Genomic DNA, 27,964 nt, shown 5'->3' on the forward strand with positions numbered 1-27,964 from the left:
TCTTCGAAGCTGTCATGCATATTAATAAAGTTGCACCTCATTTACAATAGAGCGCGCTAATTGGTTCTAACCAAGTCTCTCTCATGGATGCTGAAAGCTCAAAGACATCACGTTGTATTCGCCGGTACAGACAGCCAGTCAACATCAAATAGAGATCTTCAGGATGTACATGCTCTGTCTATCCGTTTTCTCATCCATATATAGCAGAAATGGGCTGCCATCATTTTGGTCTGGTCTTCCTTGAAAAACGCCTTAATAATAGTCCTGTCATACACTGTCAATGAAAGCTGTTGTCTGAAGCCAGCAAACGCCACCATAAACGTCTCGAGTCTGTATCACTTTTCTCTCACTGGGACCATCAGGGAAAAATCCAGCTAAGCTTACTAGAGTAAGAGGACCCATCTGACCTCCAGCAGACCTCAGTCTCGAACACACACACAGACACACACAGTTAAACTCTGCATTAACACCACCGTAATCCACTGCTGAAAAACTGTATTGCACTAGAACGGTCTCTACAAAACACCTTTTTAAAGGGCATGTGGGAATTATGCTTTTATTACTTTATCAAACTGACTGCAGAAATGCGTTAAAACAGCACTGTCAATCTACAAAGGAAACAGGTTCCTTGGAAATCAATGTTCCTGAGGGTTTCATCCATTATTAATATGAGGGCAGAAAGTGCCATTGAATATGCGATTCGCTTTTTTTGTTGGTTTTTCATTGGAGTTTAGAACATTTTATATCAAAATGCAATGATGGAAAACAAAAACTACCACTCTGTAATGAAAAGGACTTACTCTGAAATATTTTCGGGCCACTTTATTTGGTGTCCAATATAGCAAGAACATAAATACATTTGTTACAACGCTACTGTCGTACTGCTATTTTCTTATAATCCCACCACAGCAAACATCGACAAGGACTTCTTGAAACTCTCTTTGAAGAGAAGTTTTCACGGGAAGTTCTCACATAATATTTGGACAAAAAACAAGATGTCTCTAGCTTTTTTTATTGATCATGTCATGAGAAATAAGGGCAAATCTAGAAAAAGTTCCATATCTAGACACCCACAAGTTTTAGGCTTTCCTCTTCTTCAGTATTCGGGATCCAGAAAGCGCTCCTTTCTTTGCTCCTCTAACCATTCCTTTAAACTGGCCCTGCAGTTTGGCCTTTTTCCTGTTACCAAAATCAAACATTTATATCACTCATATTTTTAAGAATGATGTATTGAAGGGAAAAAAAAGAGAGACTGATATTTACCTGCGGTTGAGCTGGGATTTTTTGAGAGGAATATAGGCATACGGATCACACTTGCCTGCCTTCTTAATGTCACCTTTTCCTTTCTGAAAAAGAATTTTAAAAAAAAAAAGATCCTTAATATTTTCATAGGATAGATGTTGATTACTACTAAAAGTAGGAAAAAAACACTCCTCACCTTAGATTTATACTCTGTCCCGATCTCCGGTCTTCCACCCAGTGGCCTGTGGATTCCAATGCCACCAGCTGAGGAGTTCAACAACACATAAAACCATCAAAAACTTCTCATTTAGATTTATACAAAAATATTTAAGGCTCAAGTAGTGCCGCTATTTGTTTGTGATATCTGAAGTCTTTGATGCATCACATTACCATATTTTCAAAACCCTGTACCATGTTTTCCAGAAAGTACAGTGCTTTTTAAGTTAGGTTAAAGTTCTCTGACCTTTATATTTCAGTGCAGGCTCAACATCCATGTCATCATCCAGATCAGCTGCAATTTTCCTCTTTGGATTTTTCTTCTGTTCAGCAAGAAAATAAACAAATAAACAACACAATCAAAATCTTCTTAATTCTGATCATGAATAAAATAAAACCCGGACACTCACAGTTTTGACTCCTGCCTCTTCAAGTACATCATCCATTTCAGCATCTGGAGAAAGATAAAGGTAAGACTGTAATGAATTTATTACAAAAACAATAGTGCACGAACATAAATATCATTAGAACCCTGCAGAATATTATCATGCACAAAAACATTACATCCCTACTAGAGGAGGATATTTTTTGGGGAATCCCACGGGTCACGGGATTCCTGTGGGCATTCCTGCAGGATGGGAGTCATCTTTGCTTTTAATCATGGCATTAAGACGGTACAGGATAAGATAGTTAATGGGAGCAGATGGGAGCGGGATTCAACCAATAGGAAGATGAAAAAAAATGCAATGCCATTTTGTAGGTGCCTTTTAATACGAATACAGTGTAACTACAGAAAGCCATCAGTGTTGGGGGGGAGCTAACACCCACGAAGAAATTGATGTGGTGAAAAAAATATTTGCCGCACAAATTCAGAGTTATTGACATGTCCATTAAATTAACAGAACTAATCAGGAAGTCAGAAATATTAACGAAGTTCATGAGAGTAAACTTTGCCGGTGAAAGCACGCCATATGCTGATTGTAAAACATGCTTCATCTTAGTCAAGTACACAAGTGATTCAGGGACGAGTGGTCTGATAAGGCATATAATGCATACAGCCACGTTTATATGCAGATACAAAAGTTGTGTGTGTGTGCATATATATATATATATATATATATATATATATATATATATATATATATATATATATATATATATAGTTGAAGTCAGAATTATTAACTGAATTTGAATGTTTAACAGAGTAAGGAAATTTTTACAGTATGTCTCATAATATTTTTTCTTCTGGAGAAAGTCTTATTTGTTTTATTTCAGGTAGAATAAAAGCAGTTTTAAAATTTTTTTAAAACATTTTAAGGTCAAAATTATTAGCTCCTTTAAGCAATATTTTTTCGATAGTCTACAGAACAAACCATCCTTATACAATAACTTGCCTAATTACCCCAATCTGTCTAGTTAACCTAATTAACCTAGTTAAGGCTTTAAATGTCCCTTTAAGCTGTATAGAAGTGTGTTGAAAACAAAACTAGTCAAATAATATGTACTGTCATCATAGCAAAGATTAAATAAATCAGTTATTAGAAATGAGTTATTAAAACTATTTAGAAATGTTTTTAGAAATGTGTTGAAAAAATCTTCTCTCCGTTAAACAGTAATTGGGGAAAAAATAAACAGAGCGGCTAATAATTCTGACTTCAACTGTGTTTATATATATATATATATATATATATATATATATATATATATATATATATATATATATATATATATATATATATATATATATATATATATATTTATTTATTTATTTATTTAACATACAAATTTTGCCTCTGCTTATTTGATATTTATTTTCAAAACATGTTAATGTTTAATCAATATGTTAAAATTGTGCACGTTGCATTTCTCTCCCTCATTATGCAAGAGCACATTGAATGAAAATAGTTAAAATTTTATATAAAAAACTTTTTAATATACGAGTCAAATGCAGCTTGGTGTGAACGATGAACTGTTTTTCTTTTATTTATTGTAATTGACTTCCAAAAAACTGAGAAACGGAGACTCAGAAGCTGATCTAAAACAGGATAGGGAGCAGATAAATTAAATATATTACTTAAAGACTAAAAGTAGAAAAAAAAATTATATATATATATATTTATTTATTTTTTTTATTTATTTATTTTTTTTATGGGAGCGGTACAGGAGCAGGAGTCATTTTAATCAGGAGTGGGAGTCATTTTACAAGGAGTGGGATGGGGACAGGATTATTTTTTAACTTTGGTCAGGGAGTGGGACAGGACAAGATTTCTTTCTGTGGGAGTAGGACGGGACAGGAGTGAACATCCACCCCAGTGTCATCCTCTAATATCTACCTCAAGAAAGCGGTCTTACCTTTAGTTTTTTCCTCTTCATAATCATCGTCATCTTCTTCCTTGATGATCAGTCGTCCATCAGACGTCACCTTGAATCCATGGTCTGCTTTGGTGGCCTTCTTCAGGTTAGGGTTGGTGGCTAGATCAATCATTATGCAAGTGAGAAATGAATTTTAAAAATATTACCGAACAATGTTAGATATTCATTTAAGCTGATCAAGAGAGCTCTCTTACCCAGAACTCTCTGCGCTGCCTTCGGATCAAGGAAGTTGAGTGGTTCGTCTGAAACACCTTCCTTCAACCAGGCCTGGCCCTTCTTTTTCATTGGCTTCTTCTGACCCTTCTTGCGTTTCTCGTCTTCATCAGAGTCATCAGAGTCTGTCTCGGCCAGAATGTCTTCAATACTGCAGAGAGACAAACAAAAATGTCAAACATCTACTCCACCATCAGCTCAGCTCGAAAATATTACAGATGTAACGGTTAATGGTTGCGATAGAATGATGAAAAAATGATGCCAGAACCTGAAAGGAATTTAGCATTTCTTCATTTAGCAGACGCTTTTATCCTAAATTACTTACAAGTGAGGATAAAAGATTTCACACAACCAGAGAGCAGCAGTATAATGGCCTGTTTCCACTAAGTGGTACGGTACGGGTCATCTTTATCAGCTTGTTTTGCCACTGCCTAAAGGCTACCAATGGCGGATGTGGTGTATGACAAAAAGTTTCAGTCCACATCATTCTAGCTGGAGGAAATGTCAAAGTAAAGCTGTACAGGTCGTCAACATAACATATGAGAAGCACTTCTCACAAAACAGAAATCCTGGTGTATAAATGTTCATTACTAACCTTTCTATGAACAAGATTTGACAAGTTTTGTTTGAGCCCGGGTCGACCATGGCTTATCATTATATGTATACAGTATTACGATGTCATGTCTCGGCTGGATATTTAAAAATGGAGCTGCCCTTTGATACCCTTTTGTTGTGTTAGGTACCCTTTTGAAAGAATACCCAAAAAGTGGTGCGGTACGGTTTTCTTCTTGGTACCCATTGACAGTGGAAACAGCCATAAAAGCGTACCAAACCATACCGTACAACTCAATGGAAGTGGGCCATGCTATAACAAGTGGAAGTAACTTCATTTTTCTTTTCTTTTTTAAGTTATATTTAAGATTGTTTTTCTTTCTGATCATATGGAGAGGGGAGAGCGTGCTACAGGTGGTTTGTAATTCCCACTCAGCTGTGCACACTCAAAATTCATTCATCTATTATTGTATATCACTGTGGTGTCTGATTGATTTAATGACTTTAATTGTAAAAAACACAAAACTTCATTTACATATTGTGATGTTCCTATGCTTACTAAATCAGCTGTTAGCAATAAAACTAGCCATAAGAAGCGAGAGAGGTGCATCCGACAGAGTTTAAAGACAATGTACTCAAGTGGGTTAGCCATCTGCTGGCGCTAAAGTCCAGATAACAGTTCTAACCAATAGCTAAATTCACAACCTGGATGAGGTATGGGAATTTTACCTCCAAAAGAGGGGATCATTGGTCAGCTAAAAATATATGTAAATCAACATTTGGGCAGTTCATCAGGGTTGTCCAGCAAAGTCATGTTTAGAGATATACTACAAGCTACCTAAATAAAGTTATTCGACAAGCTTTACTGATATAGCAATAGCCAAGTATATCAGCAGTAACACCTATACATGAATACTGTATAAAAGGCTGGAGCATACAAACCAGTAGTGTACTTAACTGACTTCGGTATAATAAATGTCCTAGGCCCATTATCATCAATGGAGAATAAAGTAAAGGGGTTTGTTTTATTATTGTATTTATTTTTCACTGGATTCATTTTAATAATAAAAAGTTTTTTTTATTAATTTATTTTAAGAACCCATCATGATCGCTTGTGTGGTAAGGTATGAATCTAATTATTCCTTGAACAAACATTACAAAAGATGGTCCTTACCTAACTCTAGTTAATAAAATATAGCTAAGAGAGGATTCTGGTTTCTTTATTTAATTAGGTTATTAAATGAAGGCATCCACTACAGCTCCCTTGATGTTTTCCGATAGGGTTTTATAATAGATTTTTAATAAATGAGTTTTAATTAATGAGAAAAACAAGGTCTGTAGTGAACATAACCAAATGGTACCTGGATGTTTTGTTTTGAAACTCACACCTCAAACTTTCTTAGATAAAAAAATTTCAGGTCCACAAAAGAGCTTAAAAATGTACATTTTTCATATGGTTGTGTATAATTGCAGCAATAGCGCAAAATACGCTAGAAGTACACTGTAAAAAATGCTGGATTCCACACAACTCATGTTGTCCCAACACTAATCTATTCAGTTAGCTCAATCGTTTTTACAAATGTAGTATACATATATAAATTTAACATAAAACAGTTAAGCTGGCCACCTACAAAACTTAAGGATTGTGTTGTTTCAGCTCATTTTAAATGAGCAGTTTGAGCAAGCAGCAAAAGTCTTTTTGTTTTGAGCGTACTATCAAGTTATGTTGGCCACATACATTACTTTTCTTATATACTAAAAATTTTGAGGGAACCAATGAATTTTTTTTTTTTTTTACATCATCCATGCACCACACACACACACACACACACACACACACACACAATCATAAAGCACAAGTTTTCATCTGAAAGACCCGTACCTCTCTCCTTTCACTTTAGGCTTTTCGTCTTCAGTGTCTGATTCATCCTCCTCTGTCTTGGTCAGTTTGCGTTTCTTATTTCTGGCTTCTGATTTCCGGATGTTCCCCAGAACCTTGTGTTGCTCAGCCGGCAGCATGCTTTTGACAAGCTCAAATCTGAACACATTAGAACCAGATAAAGATTACAGACAGAAATCAACTGACCAATGAGTTACATCTGATTAGCTGCTAAACTTACCCAAATTTCCTAATCAGTTTGGTGTAAATATTCTTAAGTTTCACTCTGAAATGCCGTCGCATATCATTCATATTGCTGATCCCTTCCATCTGCAAGAAAACACAGAAATTATTGTATTATTAAATGGTAACTTAATAGACACTTCTTGCGCCTCATTTAAATCAAGTATTAAGATGAAATTTCATTACTTTCATCACAAGTAGATGACGCCAATTATTCCATATGGAAATAGTCTAAAATGTAAAATGAGTTCATCATATTTGGTTGTTGTATGTAATATTGTTTTAGTTATTTTATTATTAATCTGTATCTGAATGCTGTTAGATTAAAAGGATTTGTTGTGAAGAGAGTGGACCTTAAATACAAGATCATTTGACTAAAAACTTGTTAATGCCAGGTATAAACCAGTCCTCTGACGCCTTTTAAATGCTTAAACATAAAATATTTTCTTTGTCACTTACAATAACGTTAACATGGCCGGCTAAAACCTTGACATCCAGAGAAAAGATGATAACTTTCAGGAAGCCAAGAGATGCTTTGACGATGTCTCGAGTTCTGCTCGTAAGCAGAAGACAGACATTTTGCAGAAGCAGCTCTAATGAGGAAAGGTCTATGGAATCTAAAAAAAAAAAACACACACAAACACACACACACAATTTCCACATTTATTGTTGTTAAACAATTAACAAAATATTAAAATCACTTAATGATTATTAAAGGGATAGTCCACACCTTTTAATTCTACAATAGGAAAAAACAAATCCTATGAATGTCAATGGTTAAAGAGTAACTCAAAAGATCATGAGCCTCACTCACTGAGTAATTAGTAATATTATTTATTTAACTTTCATCTGGAGATATAACTAGAGCCCTGCATTTGAGCACAAGCCCATCGGGGCCTGACACTTTCCCCCTAGGGCCAGGCTTCAGACCAATTTTCACATCATAGCTAGCACGCATATCGGGTTTCAGGCCAGCTTTAGAAAAAGCTTGTGCATAAAGATTTCCAGCCATGTGAACATACAGAGAAAAACTGTCAAATGGCAAATTTAAAACTGAAAAACAGTAGAAGAAAGGCAAACTTCTTCACGATGACAACTTTAAACGATGAGCCAACTGGTTATGCACAATGCACATCTTGAAAGTTGAGTAAACTCACTGTGGACCACATACTGCTTGGATATCGATGTCACTTAAAAAAATAAAAATAAAAATCCAAACATTTCTCTACATTATCCTGATAATAAAAAAAATATATATAACATAAATATATAAACATATATATATAAACTTTCTATTAAATACAAATCTGGTCTATTTTAATGGCTGAACAGTATAAGCTGTTTGGCGGAAAGAAGACGAGCTTCCGGTCAGACTTGGGCCAAAAATTTTGGTAACCTGTTGGACAAGGGCAGGGCTACAGCCGGTATGTCTCTGGCCAGGGCCGGGCTTAGATTTAAGGCCCATGCAGAGGTCTAGATATAACCACAAATTCTTTGGGTCAATGACTTCCTCAGTGCGTTCACTATTGAAAATGGTTACTTGGTTCCAACATTTTTCAAAAAAAGAACGTAGTTGAGTAAATGATAACAGAATTCCAGTTAGAAGCTCTTTTACTAGCTCAGATAAGAAATCTTCTGTTTATTACATGCTAAACTTATAATAGCTCGTCATTGGAAAAACACAGAACACTTTCCTTTGGTAGCAAGAATTGTCTCATTATTTGGCATTAAGAAAATTAACAAATGAAGTAAAGTGAAAACCCAAAAAGGTTTTTAAAATCTGGAATCCCTGAATCTTGTATCACCTGCTATTAATTTACTATTGTTTTGATACCTTTATATAGTATGTATATGTACATGCATGCATTTATTTATTTATTTATTTATATTTTTATTTGTAATTTTTATTAGTTTTTTATTATTCTTATTTTTAAATAATTTAGCATGTTTTGTTTTCTTTTCTTTAGTACATGTTAAAAGTTTTTTTTAAATAAATAAAGATGGTGTTTAAAAAAGATAGCAGAACTTATTCAGTTGTGTGAACCATCCCTTTAATATCAAAACATTTAAATTTTTCCGTAGAAAATTTTCCAAAAATACAGAATAAGCTTTAAATAACAGCTGAAAGTAGGATCAGTCACACTCACCTTTGTAATGAAATATCAGTCTAGTTAAAGCCAGAACTGTGCAGGTGATCAGTGTTACAGAGCCAGTTAGGCCAATGTACACATAGCCTAAATACTCATTGATGGCATCTGGGGAAAATAATACAAAATTTACTATTATGACTCACTAAGATGTTTAATATTAAAAAGAAAAATGTGACTGAATTTTAAATGTATATAAAAGTAACCAGATTGTTAAAAAATAAAACATCTGGAGTCATCTTCACCTTTTGTGTTCCCACAAAAGCGTTCAAAAGCATTGCCAATCTCAACCAAAAGCGTATAGGCATTTTTGCGGGCACCAATGGACATTTCCTTTGTGCAAAGAATGACCTAAACACACATTTAAGAAAAATACAACATTAAAAAAAATGTACAAAAAGCAACACCTGAGAACACCCATACATTTTTGCGAGATATACCTCAGGAAGCAGAGCAGTAATAAAATCCCGGTGTTCTTCATTCAGCTGCTTTACTATGTGGATCAAACACTTGAGTCTAGGCTGTATTAAAAATAAAAAAGCACCATTACGCTCCATTTCTCTGTGCATTAATAATGAATCGCTAGTGTATTTTCTATCCTCTCACCCGTTTAGCAGGAGAAGCGGCAGTCTTCAGGCTTTCCATCAGCATCTTCTTCAGCTGCTCCAGGTTTGCCAGAACAAAAGCCTTACAGGACGCTCTCTCTCCTCCACAGATCTCTTCCAGGACTCTGTAGGCTTTCTTCTGGATGCCAGTATCCTTGCTCTATAAACACACAAACAAATGTAAAGTGCACTCATGACAAAACAAATGAAAACAAAAGATTTATTAGGAAGATTCTCACCTCCACAAAAGGTTTTATGAATTCAAGTATCTGGCTCATAGACGCTTCATCCACAAACGGAGCCATGGCTACAACCAGGTCAATGACTGCAAGCCTATGAAATAACAAACACTAATATTAAAATGCTAGACTCAAAATTTAATTTTAAACAAAACAAAGCACATCTTTTAGGCAGCACGGCCATTAAATTATCTTGTCACTTTATGCATGCATCAGGTTTCTGTTCACACTATAACGTATTCTATAATGCCTTGTAAAGGTATGAAGCTGTATTACCTGGTAAACTCAGTGTTGTCAGCATTGAGTCTCTCCAATGCTTTTTGAAGAAATGTGCACACCATCTGAAACAACAGGAACAAACCTATTTGGTATTGACATTGTGAAAAGAGCCAACGGCACAAACCGCAGGACATTTATTATTTTAATCAAGAAATACTTGCACTGTTTTTAAAGTTTTCATGTGAAATTAAACCAATTAGTGGCTTTTCTGTTTGAGCTACAGGAAGGCAAGAACATGCAGTATTTTTTTTTGCAATATAAGCAGTATATAAATGTAATTAACATAAAGCGAGCAAAAAATATGCAACTACATAACTTTTTACTTGCAGATACTTAAGCCTATTTTACACCACAAGCGCGAGCAGAGTGTGAGCAGCATATTTTTTGGCGTCCATGTTACCAGATAAGAGCTTTCATATCATACGCAGAAGCATCGCGTCAGCGCAAAAAACAAGCGTTGCAGAAGCAGCAGTGCCGCAATAGTTTCAGTGCTGGGTCTATTTTTGCCTCACTGCTCACGCGCAATTTAAGTGACAGTGTATTGATAATGATCAAATGCACACTGAATGACAGTAAAAAATAGCAATTTTACCCAATAAATACATATATAATATCCACAGATTTTTATATATTAAATCAAATGAACTTAAACGATTAAAAACGGCAACCAACATTTATTTGGGCCCGAACTACAAAAAAACAATTTAAAACAATTTTAGTATTAGTTTAGCTTAACTTGCACATTAGTTTGATCATGTATAAATATGATTATGACTATATTGGCCTACATTATGCTGACAATCAAAAACAATATGACATGATATCACAGGCGATTGTCTTCTGACAGAGAGCACCTGAAAAGACATGAATGACACTTCAGACAGCAGACAGCTCTTTAGGATCTATATAATTTTCTTTCAGGCTAAGGAAACAGCATAGGAGGAAGTTGACGCAGGCTTTGGTGCTGATGAAAATTAAAAAAAAAAAAAAAAGTATATTTATAGATAGATGGGTAACTAGATAGAATAGACAGAGATTGATTGATCTGTGCTGCAGCTGCTGATGAGCTGCGCACTGTACACAGTAGGTGTGAAAAGCAAACTCCTTTAGTTTTAACTTAATGTTTGTATTTTTTAGGCTACTTCCTCTTTTTTGTATATTGTTGGGAGAGAGAGAGAAATAAAATTCTATAATGTTTGTAAAAGTGTTTTTTTTTTTTGTTATACAGAAAGAAATCTTATTATAAATTAGGTTACACTTACAGTGTACCTATTCATTTCACTACTAAGCAATATTAATGAATTGTGTTAGGGTTAGGGTTCTTGCTGTGAGGGGACAGCACTTTCTACTGCGCCACCACGTCGCCCCCCTAAAATATTTCTAAATGCAATTATAAAATGTGACTTGCACAAAAATTAAATGTGTTTGTTTTTTTCTTTTCAGAAACACTATTTTGAAACTTAGAATCAGATTCAATATATTAATTCTTGGATTGAAGTAATTCACTTTTTATTACAGCAGATGAGTTACCGTCTGGTCTGTGATGGTCAGGTAAACTCTGATGGTGTCCAGGACAGCCATCCGAGCAGATGTCATCTCTCCGGGTTTAGGCTGCTGGCTGTAGACGTTGAACAGGATGGGAAGGAAGTTTTTGGAAAAGCGATTCATCTCCGCTTTCTCTTCCTCTGCAGACGACCAAGAGCAACAACAAAAAAGTATTCATTATATATATCATTATTTAATCAACTCTCAATGTGCGGGCATTAATGAAAATGCAGCCATAGCAACAGTTGTTCAGATTTAATTAGAGATCACATCTTAATCCAGCTGACCTGTTTCACAGCTCTTGTTGATGAGAGTTCGCAAGGCCTGGCAGATACACATACGTAGGTCAGGCCGATCATTTAGAGCCATACCCAGAGAACGAGCAATGCCCTTAAATGATACCAACAGATCGGTGGGCTTGGTGCAGAATCCAGGCAACATGGTCCAGATCTGAAAAAAAAAAAAAGTCAATTGGACAAATTCTTGAGTTTTATTTGTTTTTTTGTCAATGTACTCGCCAACGAAATTAGTTGGGAGGAAAAGTATTGTAAGTGTTATTGTTTAAGTTGAAAGTTTCAAGGATTTACATGCAAGTCAAAATCTTATGTTACAATGCAAGTAATTTTATTTTAATCTAATGATATTTGGAGTCAAATATTAACACCTTGAGATCTGGGCAAAATCAATATCGGTATTTATTGACCTAACGCCATTGTCAATATCGATAATAAAAGTTCAGTATGTAGTTTCAGTATGAAGCACTATAGTTTTATAGTGCCATTAAGCTTAGGGTGTCAGTTTGTCCAATGGAGGCGCACACGTGACATGTATGAGATGTACATGGGAGCAACATGTACATGGTGTGCGTAAGCGACGTGCACATAACAAACACACATTTTCCAGGTACACCTAGTTGAAAAACATCTGAACTCTCAGAATGCCCCAGGAGCAAGAACTAACCAATCTGCTTTACACTTTGTATGGGCAATACACATTTCAGTAATAACGGCAGACTAATTACCTCAGACACAAAGCATGTGCTCGTGCTTGTCACTTCAGGTCAGAATAACAAAACATGCGAAAAAGAGAACTGTATGGCAGCAGTGAAGAGATTGTAAATAAAAAAGGATGTCACCAGAGTGGCTCTTTGGTTTCTTTTCTTGTGCATCCCAGCCTCTAGCTTTTAGGTTTGTCCAGCACAATAGTCAACAACTGTTGTTTTATTGTGCTTTATAAATAAACTAAACTGTATATCATAATGTCATTATTTAGATCAGATCATTTCATTTTCTTGACAAAATTTACAATTATGGTCTAAACAATGTGTTTACAGTCTTAAAATACACATCATACCTGCATCTGTAACGTCTGATAAACCTTTGCCATGAGCTTCTGCCCTGACTGCTCCAGTTCATCGGCTGAAATAAACCAAAGATTAAGAGTTTATATAACAGCAACACTGTCGCCAGAGAACATTGGGACCGTGTGAGTGCGAGACTTATACAGACCTGTCTGTTTAAGTTTGTTTGCCAGCGGGAAAAAGTGTGAATTGAAGTAAGCCAGCTGAGAGTTCTTTACATGATCTCTAATGACCGGAATCAACCAACTGCGTGGAAACTCAAGGTCATCACTGCAACCACACACACACAAAACATATTTGTACCTTTTCATTTAAAGCACTAATTGGTTTTTACATTGAAAAGCATTGAAAAAGAAACACACTCTGTTCCAGTGATGAGGAGGGGTACAGCGTTGAGCACCACCTCTGGACCCATGCTTTCCACCGCACCACCAACAGCCAGATCCAGCTCACCAGTGAAGGGGAACTGAGGGGTGGCCCTCAGGTCACTGAGAGACTGGAGACTCTGATAAACACAAACAAACAATCTCTGAGCTAAATATCAATCAACTCAAAATTCATGTAAATCACGTTTCCTCAGAATGATTGAATATTTTGTTTGATGCTGACACCTCATGCAGACCTGCTAGTTTTTTGAGATTTCGCGAAAGCTGAATCCAACGCAAAATAACCAAAAAGTCGCAAATTTTGGCGATCCTGCAAAGTTCTTAATTAAGAGCAAAATAATCACAAAAAATATATAATCTCATAAAACATCAAATTCTAAATCATATGATCAAATTATATTTATTTCATTTTGCAATTAATTGTTTTACATGACTTATAGACGTTGGATACGCAGAGCATGTGATGTATTTGAGTGTCTCTTGAAAAAAGATGTCTTGCACTCTCACAATCATTACATGAAGGGGGTGGTGGGGGAGATTGTTTTGCAGCCTGCGCAGTAAGCAAACGCAGATGAAGCGGGATTGATTTACATGTGAAGGGAAAGCAAAGATGCGATTAGACATCCTGTGGCGCAGTTTTGTGATGCGCTTCAGACAGCAAAAGTGTGAGTAATAGAAAACAGAGAAAAGCAAACAGCTTACAATGATGGAGAGATTGGTTCAAGGATGACGGCTGCTTGAGGTGACCGAATAGAAAGACATTATTTGTGCTTTACATGTATGGCTGGTATTATGCTGTTCATCGTGAAAGTGATAAATGATTTCGTTGAACTTTTCCTGCAGTTGACAAAAGAAAACACTTCCCTGCGATGAGTTTTACGGCAGTTAAACTTTAGGTTTAGGTGTATTACAGTAGGGGAAGCCTTAACGCATATACTGAGTGAGGTACATGTCAGATTCTTAGGTGAGTGAAATCTAAGAGAGAAAAAAGTTTGTGCATAAAAATTAGAGTAATACAACCCTGCTTTAAATTGGATCTTGTCTTGTTAAGTAAAATAAGAAGAAATTGTTGAGCAAAATAAAGAAGCTTTCATTTTATGATGTGTGTTATTGTGTCAGATTACACACGTAACATAGTAAGCCACCTAATATGGTAAATAAGATAGCATAGATACATACATACATACATACATACATACATAGTATTTCATTTTGTTATATTTTAATAATATTGATCGTCATATTAGTCTTTTTCTCTTTCTTATTTGTGTATCACAATTCTAATTGTGTTTTTTTTTATGTACACATGTATTATATAATCACTTTACAATTTTATTGTTTATGTAATCTGCAATGTAATACTTGGCAAATCAGGTCAATAATACTACCTAGTGAAATGAACATTAAACATTATAAATAAGTATTCTTTAATTCACTGGCTCACTGCAACATCTTTGAAAATGTAAAAGTATATAATAAATGATTGAACTATTATAGTGGCACATTATAAACAAGTTATAGTGGCATACTGGCATTCCCCATTATAAATGTCAAGTCCAAACTAATTTGTTTAAAATGAAACTAATTAGCAGCAGTTCTGGTGTTGCTGTGGGGAAAAAGCCCTAAACAAATCTGATTCCCTACAAGCAGTTTTTATATGACAAGGATTTAAATGTTGTGCTTTGCGCATGCTAGTTGATGTTAACTTCATTAAATAAGTCAAATTGGAATCTAAAAACAAAATACAGTGCACTGAAATGTGGAATGCACTGTTAAAGTCAATTACATTTCCTGTACATACTTCACATACTTGACACACTGACATTTTTAGTTTGGGGAAAAACTATAAACAATAATATACACGTATGATCGCCGTAATTTTCTATTGGTGGATCTCTAATATAAAATTCCAAATATCAATCTACCTTTATCATAATAGGATGAGCCTGTTTTCCTGCAGCTCTGTAGAAACAACCCAGAATCTTCAGCACAAACGGCCATGAGGCATGGAAACGATAAGACAAACCCTCCTCCACGATACTGAAAGAGACAGAGACCAGACTTTAGCTTCTAGAAAAGAAGATGACACATTATGACAAGTGAGGAAGTGGGGTAGGGGGGTATAGGGTCACAGGTAGCTTACTGAAACATTTTCAGAACGCAAGCCCCATTTCCAGATGACGTGTTTGGTTGAACCGGTCCAATCTCTGCCATATGAGAAGCCACACAGTCATTTATCAGAGTCTAGAGAGAAGAAAAAAAATCTTTCTTAGAATGTACAGAAATGAACTCGGGCTGCACAATATCGCTTCAGCATCAACAATGTCTAGGGTTACAGTCAAACAAGCACCCCAGCTAAGATAACATGTCCGTTTGGAGCCATCGCACATTCATCCCATGATAAGAGTCAATATATTTATATATATATATATATATATATATATATATATATATATATATATATATATATATATATATATATATATATATTGCATGTGTTTATAAAGATGAAAATTTATTCACCATTTACTCATTCTTAAGTGGTTCCAAACCTTTATGAGTGTCTTTATTTTGGTGAACACAAAATAAGTTATTTTAAGGAAAGCTGAAAACCTGTAACTATTGACTTCCATAGTGAAAAAATATTATGGAATTTAATGGTAACACATTTTCATTTTTCTTTAAAATAACTTATTTTGTGTTCAACAGAAGAATATAAGACGATAAGACTTGGAACAAGTGAAAGGTGAGTAAATGATGACAGAATTCAGTTTTGGGTGGACTATCCTTTTATGGCCTGTGACTGTGTAAGTTTACTGTGAGATTAAACCATTCGGGCATAAAAAAAGATCAAGTAGATTAATAACATTTCATTATTAGTTCAATGAGGACTATATAGCAGGGCTATTCAATTGGTGGCCCACGGGCCAAGCCCGGCCCCCCCGAGGCAATTTGTTCCGGCCCTCCAAATAGTGACCAAGACAACAAAAATAAATTTAGTTCAGTCAAAAAATGTTGGCTATAGTTATGAAGTGACGTGCGTCTGTTCAATACAGCATGATCAGTTAAAGGCTGCATAGAGAGTGAGTCAGCTGACATTAAGCGAGTGGCACGAGCAGCCGAAAACATTTGGATATGTTTGTAGAAAAGGCTTTTTGTACATTGCACTGATATCGTTAATCGGGATGCAATGATTAGCCAATTTCTTAATTAACCCCGGTTTTACTCATTTAAGGCTTCTCAATGCCGTATTTCTGTTGCACGGGAAAAAAAAGCTGCTGCAACTAAAAGTTATGCCAATACGTACACATATTGGACTAACTATAGCAGCATGCTGTTGACATATTGCATCTTTTCCGCATGCAAGTACATTATTTCCAATGGAGACGTGCGCATATTGGGTACAGTGCGAGCGCTTTTAGTGTGAATAATTTAGTACGAATAATTACAAATTGTTAAAATGATTATGTCTGTATGAACGCAGATAATAACAACAGTTCCTTTAAGTTTTTAGCTATTATATAGCCTAAATTAACATTAGACAAATATTTTTATTTATTTATTCTTATTTTTATTTATTTATTCATTGTTCCATCATTTGTTTTATTGTAAAATTATTACTCATTTTTAAATCAAAAACTTACATTTATTTTTAAGTCCAAAGAGAGATTTTTTTTTGTTTTTTTCTAAATATATTGTGCTGTATTTGGTTACTGAGGAGCAATAAACAACACTTTAAAATATAAGCTGTTTTCTTGTTTTTTTTTTCTAAACTAGTAGTGTTTTAAATATAAAAAATGCATAATAATGGTGATAATTGTGAAACCATGATTATTCTTCAGACTATAATCATACAACCAAAAGCTATAATTGTTGCATCCCTAATTGTTATGCAGTTTAAAACATAACATATTAATGTGTCTGAATGTAGAAGAAGCCTACTTAAGCAAGACATTGATTTTGTGCATCGAAATACAACATTTGAATATGCTTAAAAAAAAAAAAAAGTCACAATATAAAATGCAGTGATTTATGTAGTTTTAAAATACAATATATTAATATTATTATAATGTAGAAAAGTCAACGTGGGTGTTTTCATGAGCACAAATAAAGCATATGAACTCTTATATGCTGTTGTGTCATCACTTATATTGCAAATCATATCTCTCCGGCCCCTCGTTTGGAATGATTTTCATGAACTGGTCCCAAACTATTTGAAGAGTCCTGCTATACAGTATTATTTCACACCAGATTATTCTATTTATGTACCTGAATACTGTTAGACTCCCCAGAAAAAAATGGTTTATTTCATTTGTTCTGCTGTATTTGTCTATGCTGGTAACCTGTTTATCATATTTTATGCTGATACACTACCCAACGAAATCATCTTAAATCAACCTAAAACTCAGAATTCTTTCCAAGTAGGGCCATTTGAGTCATCTGGTTAAATTGTATTCATATCACAATACACGTTGCATTAAAATGACTAATTTCAAACCTTCATAGTTGAAGCTGCAGCAGAGACGACTTGTGTGTGTGGAGACAGAAGACATGACATGGTGACTGAGAAGAGGCGAGGAAGATGACCAAGACACAGAGAGCTCTGTAAACTAGACGTTCAGGATAATGGAATGAGAAAAACAACTCAGAAAAGTAGAAAACACAGGCTCTGTGCTGAAAAAAACCTACCTGGAGAGATGAACATGAGCTTTTTCCATTACCGCAAGCCATGCCAGTAAAGGCTGCAGATCATTCTCACTGGGAACATAGTCATATAAAGCCTGAAAGAAAGGTGTTGACAGACGATAAATCAAACTATGGATTCCAAGAGAATGAACTGACAAGATCAATATCTTCAATTATCATCATTTATGACACTCACTGTGATGATCTGGGCATTGAGCTCTGCAGACATGCTGGAAGTACTGGGTTTGCTAATGAAGAGCTTATGGAAGGCCTGCATTGCATGTGCAGTCACCAGCTTCAGAGAAAGAGAGCCAAGTGTTAACTAACAAAAACAAAAATACATGCATGAAAATTTAATTGTTGGCGTTAAACCGCTCTCTTACCACGTGGCTCAGGGTCATGACACGAAGAAGAGTCTCACAGCAAGACTTGACGGAGCTCAGAGGAAACGCAGACAGCAAGTCCTTCAGAAGACCAAGTATGTGGAGAGTGGTGGTGTCTTCTTTGCTGCCTTAAATCAAAGGAAAAAAATGCTTAATAAAAGGTTACATAAATATTTAGTTGTGTTAGACAATTAGTATCTTAAAATACCATAAAAATCTTTTGTGCCCAGTTATCTTATAGCAGCTCAATTTTCGCATTCTTGTTTAAAGTCCACATCAACCAGATTTTTACATATTGTGATGCAGTTCATAGAGAAAAAAAACATTAATTGAGAAAACAGTGGGTGTGGTTTGTTTCTTCTACTGCAAGCTGATTGGATGTGGTAAGTTTAAATTTAAAGCTTTATTAATTTATTCTGACATGGTGGTAACACAATAAACACCAACACTAAACATCAAGTACACAAACAAAAAACAGAAAAAATTAAATAAATTAAATAATAATAATAAAATACATTTTTAAAAATCCAACTAACTAATTAACTACATTTATTATGCAACTGAATTGCTTAAGGCACAAAAGTAAATTTATAACCATTTGTGGAACATCTTATTGTCCTTAGACGTCGCCCAAGGGGCATCCACTCAAATGATTTGTTTAAAGTAGGCATGTCATTCAATTCATTCATTTCAGGTGAGTTATTACAACCTAAAAGCTGATTTATACTTCTGTATCAAGCGCAAGCGTATGCACTGGTGCAGCCTTCGAGTGCTCGCATAGCCGTAGCACAATTCTAAAAAAAGAAAATTTAACTACACGTCGCATCGATGCGTAGCGCAAGCTCTATGATTGGACGACTTGGTAGAGCTGACAAGTGTGGGTGGGAAAGAGAGCGCACAAATCCGTTGGAGAGAGTGTTTACAAGTGTAGTCAGGTAAAGGAGCTTCAAATGGAAAGTTTTGTTTTGTGTTTACCTTCTGATAAAAGTTGTTGCACGTCTGCAGGTTCCCGCCTCAAAATGAATATTAAGGTAGCGTTCAGAAAAAAATCTAAACACCAGTGAAGAAACTCGACACAGAGGAATATAAAAACCTCACTGCCAGCTTGTGTTTTGGAAGTGTATTGCAGAACAACACAAACAGAACACAAAATAAATCCATGGCAACGTGCAAGGCATGCATCGTGGGTCACGTCGATCAGTTGACGCAGAAGTATAAACCAGGCTTAACAGACACCTCCTCCTCACCATTTCTGTTTGTTTTCATAGCGCTGCCAAAACTGATGGTTGGAGGACTGTGGTTAAGTATTCAAATGGCCGCAGGGAAATGTCAAAACAGTTTTTTTTTCTTCCTGGCTTTATTATGGAGTTACGCCGTGTTCAAAATTGCCGCTACAGATTGTTTATGTTTGCTGTGAGGAATCATTTCAGAACGCGGGATAGCAGAAGTGTCATGGGTACATGACGTCTAACTCCAAGAGAGTATTCTTCCGTTTTTGGAGCGTCTTCATTGCTGTCAGTCTGACTTTATGACAGGTGAGATCATACAGTGTGACATGAGAGCCACGTTTATGCAGTCTGACATGCTACAATTGTTCAGGATTATAAAAAATCTCACAGTGTGAGCCGGCCTTTAACCATGGCTAGTATCTCAGACAGATATAATTGAAAATTTAACTGAAAACAAACAGAAAGTGCATTTTCAGATTTCAATTAATAGTTTACAAGAGCAAACTGTTTTTTTTTTCTCAACAACATGCTCAGATGAACTGTTCACCACAAAACTAACAATGCGAGCAAACAAGATCAATATGGTTGGTTTTGATTTCATGTGTACCTTAAAGGGTCACGAAACACCAAAACACATTTTTTGAGCTGTTGACAGTGGTATATGTGTCCCACACTTCTAAAAACACTATTAGGACACCTATATTTCACTAAAAAGTGTAAATTGGTTGTTTTTGCGTTATTTCAAGCAAATTCGTACTTCCTGTTTGAAACGAATTTTTGAAGCTGCGTCACGGTCATGACATAATAGCGTTGTATTCCAGCGTGCAGACTGGGCGTCTGTGCCAGAGTGTGCCTTATTACGTCTTACAGTGTGATGCATTAATGCATGAGTTAGGCTTGGTTCAAACCAATCAGCGCGCTCTATTGTGCAACTTCATTAATATTCATTAGTGTCACCGTCTTTACACCACAGAGACGCCACGTTGTGTTGGCAAAACAAGCGTGAAGTGTTGCTTTTACAGTTTGCTGCCATTAAGTTTCGTTTTCATTTTCTCTCTGTGAGAGCTTATCTGGATCACGTGTGGATTACAGTGTACGCGACGCTCGACAACAATAATTTACGTGTCTAAGGGGGATTATTGTTTACCTGAGAGCTGTTCTCATCTGCAAACGCTGAAATCCGGATTCCGGATGTAGTCTTCTCTTCATAAAGACGCGGCTCTAGTTGCTGGTGATTGTCCTGTCTCTACAGATTTGGTAAGTGAGCGACCAGTTCTCTTTGTATATTCAGTTTGTTCGTATCAAATAAGTTAACTATTGCATTGAGTGCAAACATGTTAGCACCGCATTTTGTGACCGGAATAACACACGCGGCTTTCGGACGCTACCTGCCGTGTGCATCTAAGTTTCCGGGAAATGCGGAGTTTTTTTCCGTCATTCGCCGTGCGGTATCAAACATTGCATGAAAAATACACGCTTAGAGCAGATCCTCGAATCAAATATCTCATTTGTCGCGAGGGGCATGAATGAATTCCCTGAATGAAAGAGCCGAACTGCATTTAAAGTCCGACATTTAATAATTTGGCAAATAATTCGACTACAGATGTCCATGTAGGTTAAACACCATCCCTTTCTCCTGTGTATTTTGACTGAAACTCGCGCGTGCCCAAATAGACACTCCCACACCCTCCCACTTTAGTTTCTCCGACACTCCCCCCTAAACAGAGCTGGACACCCCCACTTTTCTGACTTTTTCCAAAGAAGAGGTGTGAAAACACCCTGCTGAAACGAGGGGGTTTCATGGCCCTTTAAAGAGATTATGCTGATATTAAACGCTGGTTGGACACTAGGTGGTGCTAAGTGGTCATTTTCTGCACAAAACTGCCCTCTTGAAAAAGATTCAAAGACTTGAGAAATGTTCTTATTCCAAAACATGGCTACATGATTTGGAAAGAAAAAAATATGGTTTAAAACCACTTACAATTAAATATGCACAAAGACACTGGTGATAGACACATACATAATCAGACTCCATAAAAATGACAACATGAAATTAGAACCATAGCAACATAATGAAAGGTATCTTATTTACTTATATTTACTCATATTATACTTGTATTAAATTTTAAAATATAGTGCCAATTACAAGTCTACAAAACTTAGACTGCATATTTATTGCAAGCAGTATACCTCTAATATACTCAAGGTAGATTTAGTGAAAATATTATATCTCTGAATTTAGTTTTAGTCTCGTGTTTTCCTCCAAGAATGAACAATAATAATTTCCTGAATTAAATAATTCCAGCTAAAGTCATGCTTTAAGGGTAGTAGTGTTTTGTTGCCAAAAATAAATCATTGTTTATGGTATCTGTAGATAACACAATACACATTTTAGGGACTTTAATCACATCTTGCAAAAAAAAAACAAGAGATAACCAGACCTTTTAACAACAAAACACATTGTTTGTCTTGAGCATTTTAACAGTAAAAGTAAAGGATTGACTAACCTCCGGACTGCTCCAGTTCTTTGCAGCAGAATTTGGCAGTGCTGACGGCTGCGGGATGGTGGTTCGGGGCATTATCTGAGAACATGAAGTCACTGTACCGAAGGACGGAGCAAATGCCCTGCTGTGCTGCCTTTCGTACCTGTACAACACAGACAGTATCATTCAGAAAACACAAATATTCACATCAAGAAACTTTATGTGGCAGAGCAGAAATTTCACTGTATCATTTGTGTATCACTTACTAGTGATGTGTGTGTGTGTGTGTGTGTGTGTGTGTGTGTGTGTGTGTGTATGTATATATATATATATATATATATATATATATATATATATATATATATATATACACACACACACACATTATAATGTTCATAAAAATGTTCATAAAAAGAACATTATAATGAATGATAAAATTCTAAACGAATAGTAATGAAAGGCCCTATTTACACTGCCGGGTAAATGTGACCCAATTCAGATTTTTTGCTCATTTGTGACACAGATCAGATCTGTTCTGATCAAAAAACGCATGCATTCGGATATTCAGACATTGGTTTCAGGCCTCCTTCAATTGTAGAAAACAGTTTTGTAGATCAATTAACTAACGACAATGTGGTACTTCTCCACAGTTTAAAGACGTAACATTAGGTGCGTGTGTGTAGATGCCGACACGATAAACAACAACAGAGGAGACATAGAGGAGGAAAACGGTTAGTTGCCACAATTTTCTCCCACCAGACCAGAGATCCCTCGTACCCACAACTTCCTCTGAATGGTTTAGGACACCATATATAAACCATAGAGGCAAGCTGTGATGATGGCCCTTTCCCTCCTCCTCTGCCTTAAAATCATTTTAAAGTTGGGCAAAATTTGCATATTTCGCAGAGCTAAAAGCAAGACAATTTCTGCCATTGTGGATAGTGTGGCGCAGATGCTAGAACCCACCTTTATGTATGCACAACGTCGTAAAATGTATGGCAAGCGTAAACACATGAATTGGATATGGGCCACAATTAAAACTACTTGTAAACGGACAGGCAAAAAATTAAATATAGAAAACAAATCAGAATTGGGCAACAAGACATGGTCCAAACAGACAGACCTTTGGTTTGGAGTGCACTGTGAAGCTAAGGAGGCCGTGATACACTTGTAGGGTTGATGGGTAACTCCACACTGACAGATCCTGTTTACGCAGCAAAGTTGCTAGACAGGACAAGATCTGCAAAAGAACATACAACAAGCCAACTTTTGATATGAAATAATACATAGCAGACTTTATCCTCACATCACAACATTGTTACCCTAACGTGATAAAATGTAAAAAAAAATTAATAATAAAAATAAATTGTGACATATTTTATGATTTTTTTTTAAATTTTATGAAAAATTATACAATTTTGAATACTTTCTAAATATTAATTAGTAAAAAACGGACTTGACTAGAAATTGCTAAATAGTCACACTTGTGATTTTAACTGTCAAAAATAACCATCATAGAAACTTTAGCATATCATGTTCAAATCAGCTACATATTGATGTCTCATTTATCCTATTACATGCTCTCTTTACAACTTCAACATTTACAAATTTATTTATTTTTTTATCAAATATTTGTACTATTTTACATAAAATAAAAGGGTTCATATTTTAGAACCTGATACTATCTAGTTAGTATTATGAACTACCTTAAAAATGCAAAAAGTATAAAAAATATTCCCACAAAATATAGTAGTCTAGATAAAATGGCATAAAAGGTTACAATCTATTGTTGCATTTGTAATAACAAACTTGAGTTCCATATCATGTAATAGAGTATCATATTTGTGAAGAAACTGTACAAACCCATCGCAGGTATAAAATGGAGTAAGAATTGGATTGATTTGAAATGGCATCCATGAAGGCCTTAGCAGTGTCCGAGAACTTTTTCTTCAGCACTGCAGGTGGCATCCTTAAGGGAAAAGGGAGGAGGGAAGACCATAGACATATTCAGATTAAGTCGGTCTAATTAGGTTTAACAGAAATTCATATCTTTCTATTGAGACATTGATTTACCTAATGAAAAGCTCTTACCTTTTCATGACCAGGTTGAGCAGGTAAGCAACAGCTGCCAGTGATTCACTGCTATCTACAGCCTCCAGAGTTGTCATCTGTTGATTTAAAAATGCAAGATGGAAAATGTGAATAGGTTTATTTACAGAAAATGTCAAAAGAAAATTGACAAAGGCAAATGTGCTTAAATCTAACAAAACATTCTTGTCGTTTTGTTTCTTAAAATAAATAAATTACTGAACAAACCAATACATAGATTTTAGACATGGAACAAAACATAAAAAAATAATAAATAAATTACAATTGTGCTTTAGCAATATAGCAGTTTTAAAAGCTATTGAAAACTTTTTTTTGGAAAATGATCCATTAACTTTCCTTAGTGTCAGAAATTGTTTGCAATTAATACTGGTAATTTTCAGATATTTTGTTAAAATATATTAGATAAAAATGTTAAAAAAAAAATTCATCAGTTTCGCAGAGTTAAAAAATTACACATTTTTTTGCTGTTTTTAAGTGCTATCTGAAATGTCAACTTTTTAATTATTGAAAAAGTCTAAATGCAGCACATTCAAAGTTATGAATATTTTATAAAGCAATATGATCCTTCTTAAGAGAACAGACATGCAAAATATCATACAGATTCTAAACCTAAAATAAAAATATCTATTTTAACAGTGATTTAATTATTAATTAATTATTTCATTATAATTAATTAATTAATAATATTATATTAATTATTAGTGAATAATTTACCAAGGCTGCAAAGTACTCCGTCTCTGTTTCTTTTCCTCCCTGAGAGCGAATCACTTCAGTTACGGCCGCCAAAACAGCACAGATCTATAGAACAAGGAGACATTAATCCAGCACATATCAAAAAATATTACAACAAATCTCTCTGACCATCAAACCACTACAAAACAAACCTCCTTATGTGTCGCAGAATTGGACTCCCAGTAACGCTGCACTTTCCTAAAAGTGAGGTTGGAGCAGTCTGATAGTCCACTAAGGAAAGTCCCAGAGGTCTTCTCTGTGAGAGCTTCATCCTCCATAGAATCTCCTGCCACATCACTGCTTTGCTGCAGTGATCCTGACTGAAGATCATTGTGCAGTTTCAAGGCATCTACTGTCAGATCACTCTTTTCTGTTTGAACAAGTGAAAAATCTCACATTTTACTCCAATCAGACCATCCAACACAAAGTTGACATCACAGTAGGGCCAGGCGATTTGAGAAAAAAACCTCACATCACGATAAGTCATTATATATCCTCCTGATAATTATATACAGTGCCTATAGAAATCCATCATGCCCCTTTGAAATAGTTACTTTATTTGTCCCTAAATCAAATGAGCCTAAAATTAAATCAGATTCCAAATAACTGTTCCAGCCTTTGACATGTTTTTGTAGCCTCTTAACCCACGCCTATCTACAACTTTATTGAAGGTCTTCTAAAAGCAGGGTTTAATGAGAGTAAAAGTAGATTTTCACAGGGTATGACGATTTTCTGCGGGCACTTCACATCATGATATATAATAGGATTTCTAAAAATGATTTTTGCTTAAAATCAAGATTACGATTTTCTTACGATCCTGTAAATGTAAAATAAAGGTTAATTTGAGTAGGCTATTATTATTGTTACTCTCAAACATATAGTAAAACAACAATAATATTAGGCCTGTGTAGGTCTACTGTTAGGTTAAAATGTTAAATTTTGTATAGCCATGGAACTGTGGATTTGAAGACACTTTAAATATGACATAAGAATACAACTATATATCATGCTGAAGTTGAATTATTATGTTTGAGACATATGCTTATTAAATATATACTTAGACATATGTCATTGACAAAATTATTAGACCATTTTTTTATGATTGGTAAAATGAGACATTTGTCATTATCTGATTCCATCTTGCATTATACAGGCTAGAGTATTTATACTGACCCAGTAAAGTTATACCTCATAAACACAGTATGTGACACTTTTAATACCATTTGGAGGTGTCCATGTTGCTGAGCAACATATGTAAAACAATGTGAAGACTTGTGCAACCACCTTTTTGCTTCTCTCTTAATAATGATAATATAATTATGTGAATCGTATAAAAGCAGAATTAGGATCGCGTGTAGGGTCGAATCGAGATTGTGATATTTTTTATAAAAATTGTGCAGCCCTACTAATGATTGCAGGACAAACAGACAAATATAGAATTTGTTAAAATATTGTTAAATAAAATGGTAAATGTAAACATTGTACTTTCAAGATTGCAACCTTCTCACTATGTTGTCATTCAGGTTTGTGTCTGCATGCTCCATGCACTCATGGAAGTTAAATTATGAAAAAGTATTACAGTAAACAATGTATTTTGTGAATAGAGGTAAAGTTGGTTATATATTTACACATTCGTTCATTTAGCAGTCTATATATTGTTTACTATGTTACTTTGAATATTTGATCGAAATTAGCATGCAAGTGTGACTTGAAAACAACATTAACACTGTTTATTTGACTGTAAACAATGTTGTACTTTGATAGTCATTGGCTGCTAATATGATATCCCTATTTAAAATTTGCAATAAATACTTTTCTGAAATAATTAGGGGGAATGTCTGAAAATCCGAATATAAAACCAACTTTACTTCTCTATTTTGTGACACCAAAAATAAAAAATATATGACCCTTTGAAAAAATATTAAGGTATAGTTGGATTTATATTCACACATTTGTTCATTTTTAACTTGTGACACAGTCCCTATATTGTTTACCATGCTAATTTAAATATTGGGTCTGAAAGTGTCTTGAAATAGGACTTAAAAAAATAAACCATTGGCACTATTTAAATGACTGTAAACAATGTTGTACTTTGATCGTCATTGGCTGCTAATATAATTTGCCTATATAGAATTAGCAAATAATACTTTTCAGAAATTATATTATTAGGAGAAAGCTTGAATGTGCCAACAAAAAACTAACTTTACCTAAAAGGAAATAATTGCTTTATTTGTCATACAGTCTGAAATCAAATCCCATTCCAAACAACATTTCAAGCCTTAACTTTATCCTGAAGGTCTTTTGAAAGCAGAGTGCAATGTGAGTAACTTAAAGGTATAAATTTTCTCAGGGTATGATGACTGTCAATAGGCACTGTATGTCAAAACCAACGTTACAGAAACTTCAATGACTGTCAAAAATGACCAATAATGAATAAAGTACTTTACACAGGCGAAAATAAACTGGTCAAAGCCTTTTAAAGCACCAAAGCATGATTTTTAAACTTGTTTACAAGTCTGATCCTCTACCCACGTGTTATCACGCAGGCCTGGGTCTCACCTGATGGACGGCTGAAATATCTGCTCCTCGCGGCCTTTCGATAGCGATTTGTCTCCGGGTTGCTGTCACTGCTGTGCCCCTTTTTCCACCGCCTTACTTTCTGAGCTGCTCCGGATCGAAGTTTTCCGGACTTCACCATTTTAGCCGGTGGAAATCTTAACTGTGCTGCAGTCACGCTGGTCTCTCCAGTCTGCGTGTCGCGCCTACCACTGCGTCATCATTGTGCGCGTCCTAGTCTGCGTATTATTTTGAGGTGAATGACTTGTACTTAGAATATCATTAAATTTAAATGAAATACAATTTCACGCCTAAAAGTATAAGTACTACTAGAAGAAACTTTCAGTTGTTTTATAATTGAAATCGCGGAAGATAAATATAAAAGCTAAATAAAGAACGTATCAGTTGGTATCAATAAATTATCAAACTTATCAATGAGCTGCCAAAGATATATATTATTTTCGGTCCCTTCATATATATATATATATATATATATATATTCTTTTA

The 27,964-nt window shown here is 35.1% G+C and overlaps 1 protein-coding gene across 1 annotated transcript; it reads right to left on the reverse strand.

The window, feature by feature from the left end:
- Window positions 1–807: 807 nt before the first annotated feature.
- On the reverse strand, window positions 808–27,659 carry rrp12 (ribosomal RNA processing 12 homolog). The gene is given in 34 exon segments (NM_001030276.2): window positions 808–1,179; window positions 1,264–1,346; window positions 1,439–1,506; window positions 1,706–1,781; window positions 1,869–1,912; window positions 3,811–3,930; window positions 4,026–4,195; window positions 6,479–6,634; window positions 6,717–6,805; window positions 7,178–7,335; window positions 8,866–8,973; window positions 9,111–9,216; window positions 9,306–9,386; window positions 9,472–9,630; window positions 9,710–9,803; window positions 9,986–10,050; window positions 11,519–11,673; window positions 11,821–11,983; window positions 12,887–12,951; window positions 13,042–13,163; window positions 13,256–13,398; window positions 15,205–15,319; window positions 15,423–15,523; window positions 17,778–17,889; window positions 17,969–18,060; window positions 18,162–18,260; window positions 18,349–18,476; window positions 22,085–22,223; window positions 23,184–23,300; window positions 23,924–24,029; window positions 24,152–24,228; window positions 24,884–24,967; window positions 25,054–25,271; window positions 27,461–27,659. Coding segments are annotated over 34 exon segments (3,852 nt in total). The 5' UTR covers window positions 27,600–27,659; the 3' UTR covers window positions 808–1,079.
- Between the last annotated feature and the right edge of the window lie 305 nt (window positions 27,660–27,964).

The sequence above is a fragment of the Danio rerio genome, chromosome 13 (genome assembly GCF_052040795.2).
Source record: "Danio rerio strain M-AB ecotype USA chromosome 13, GRCz13ab, whole genome shotgun sequence".
In the NCBI taxonomy this organism is placed as follows: Eukaryota; Metazoa; Chordata; class Actinopteri; order Cypriniformes; family Danionidae; genus Danio; species Danio rerio.